We start from the raw sequence: 1,066 nt of genomic DNA, 5'->3' as shown, positions 1-1,066 counted from the left end.
TTGGAGAACCAATTATGTTATTTGGAGAAGAATTTGAGAGTCGAAGAGAGAGATTAAGAGATGCATTAGCTAAAGTTGGTTCTGATCAAGGATTTCCACAATGTGCACTTACAGAAGAAAAAATAGATCAATTAATAACTAAATTACATTACACTGATGGTGGAGAAGAATTAATTGGAATAAGAAGATGGTTATTAGTTGATAGTTTACTTAGGGCTAAATCAAGAATTCAAGAAGAAGTTCATTATGTTAAACATAAATATGAATTAATACATAATGTTGGTTCAATGATTGGAGATGAATATAGAGTTTTACGATGTAAAGTAGGAAGAAAAAATGTTATTACAGGGGGTGCAGATGGGAAAGTAAGAGTATGGGATTTAAGTGATTGTTCAAAAACAAGAGAAACAAATGTTGAAGGACAAATTTATTCATTAAATTTTTCACCTATTGAGGAAGCACCAATTGATTTTGTTGTAGGAACATCACAAGGATATGTTAAATTATTTGCAAAGAATGAAGAAAAACCACTTGGTATTCAAAGTCATACAGATAGAGTGAATGCAGTAGAGTTTCATCAATCAGGAAGATTTTTATTAACAGGATCTCATGATTCAATGATAAAATTATGGGATTTAGAGAATGGAGGGTGTGTATTAAAACAAACTGGACATAGTGGATCAGTAAGATGTATTGGATGGCAAAGAGATGGTGGAATATTTGCATCAGGAGGAAATGATTGTATTGTTCATTTATTTGATATTCGAAATGGTAAACAAATAGGAAAGTATAAAGGTCATTCATCAACAATAACTAGTTTAGATTGGCATTGTAATGGAGGAGTATTAATTACAGCATCTGATGATAATACTGTAAAATTATGGGATATTCGAATGGAAAGATGTGGATATACTATTCCAGCACATAATACTATTGTTACATCAGTAAAATTAAATCATCAAGGAGATTTCTTACTAACAAGTAGTTTTGATCATTCTATTAAACTTTGGTCATTAAAAAATTGGAATTGGAAATTAATATGGAAATATGAAGAACATTCAAAACC

At 30.2% G+C, this 1,066-nt stretch overlaps 1 protein-coding gene across 1 annotated transcript; it reads left to right on the top strand.

Moving 5' to 3' along the window:
• Positions 1–14: 14 nt before the first annotated feature.
• On the top strand, positions 15–1,066 carry EDI_284690 (WD-repeat protein, putative; the record flags this gene model as incomplete). The annotated part of the gene is made up of 1 exon (XM_001734782.1): positions 15–1,066. A coding segment is annotated over one exon (1,052 nt), but the record flags the coding sequence as incomplete, so codon positions are not given.

This window comes from Entamoeba dispar, genomic scaffold (assembly GCF_000209125.1).
Source record: "Entamoeba dispar SAW760 scf_1105229458597 genomic scaffold, whole genome shotgun sequence".
NCBI lineage: Eukaryota > Evosea > Mastigamoebida > Endamoebidae > Entamoeba > Entamoeba dispar.
Note: the sequence above shows the minus strand (reverse complement) of the source record. Positions and strands in the feature narration are given on the sequence as shown.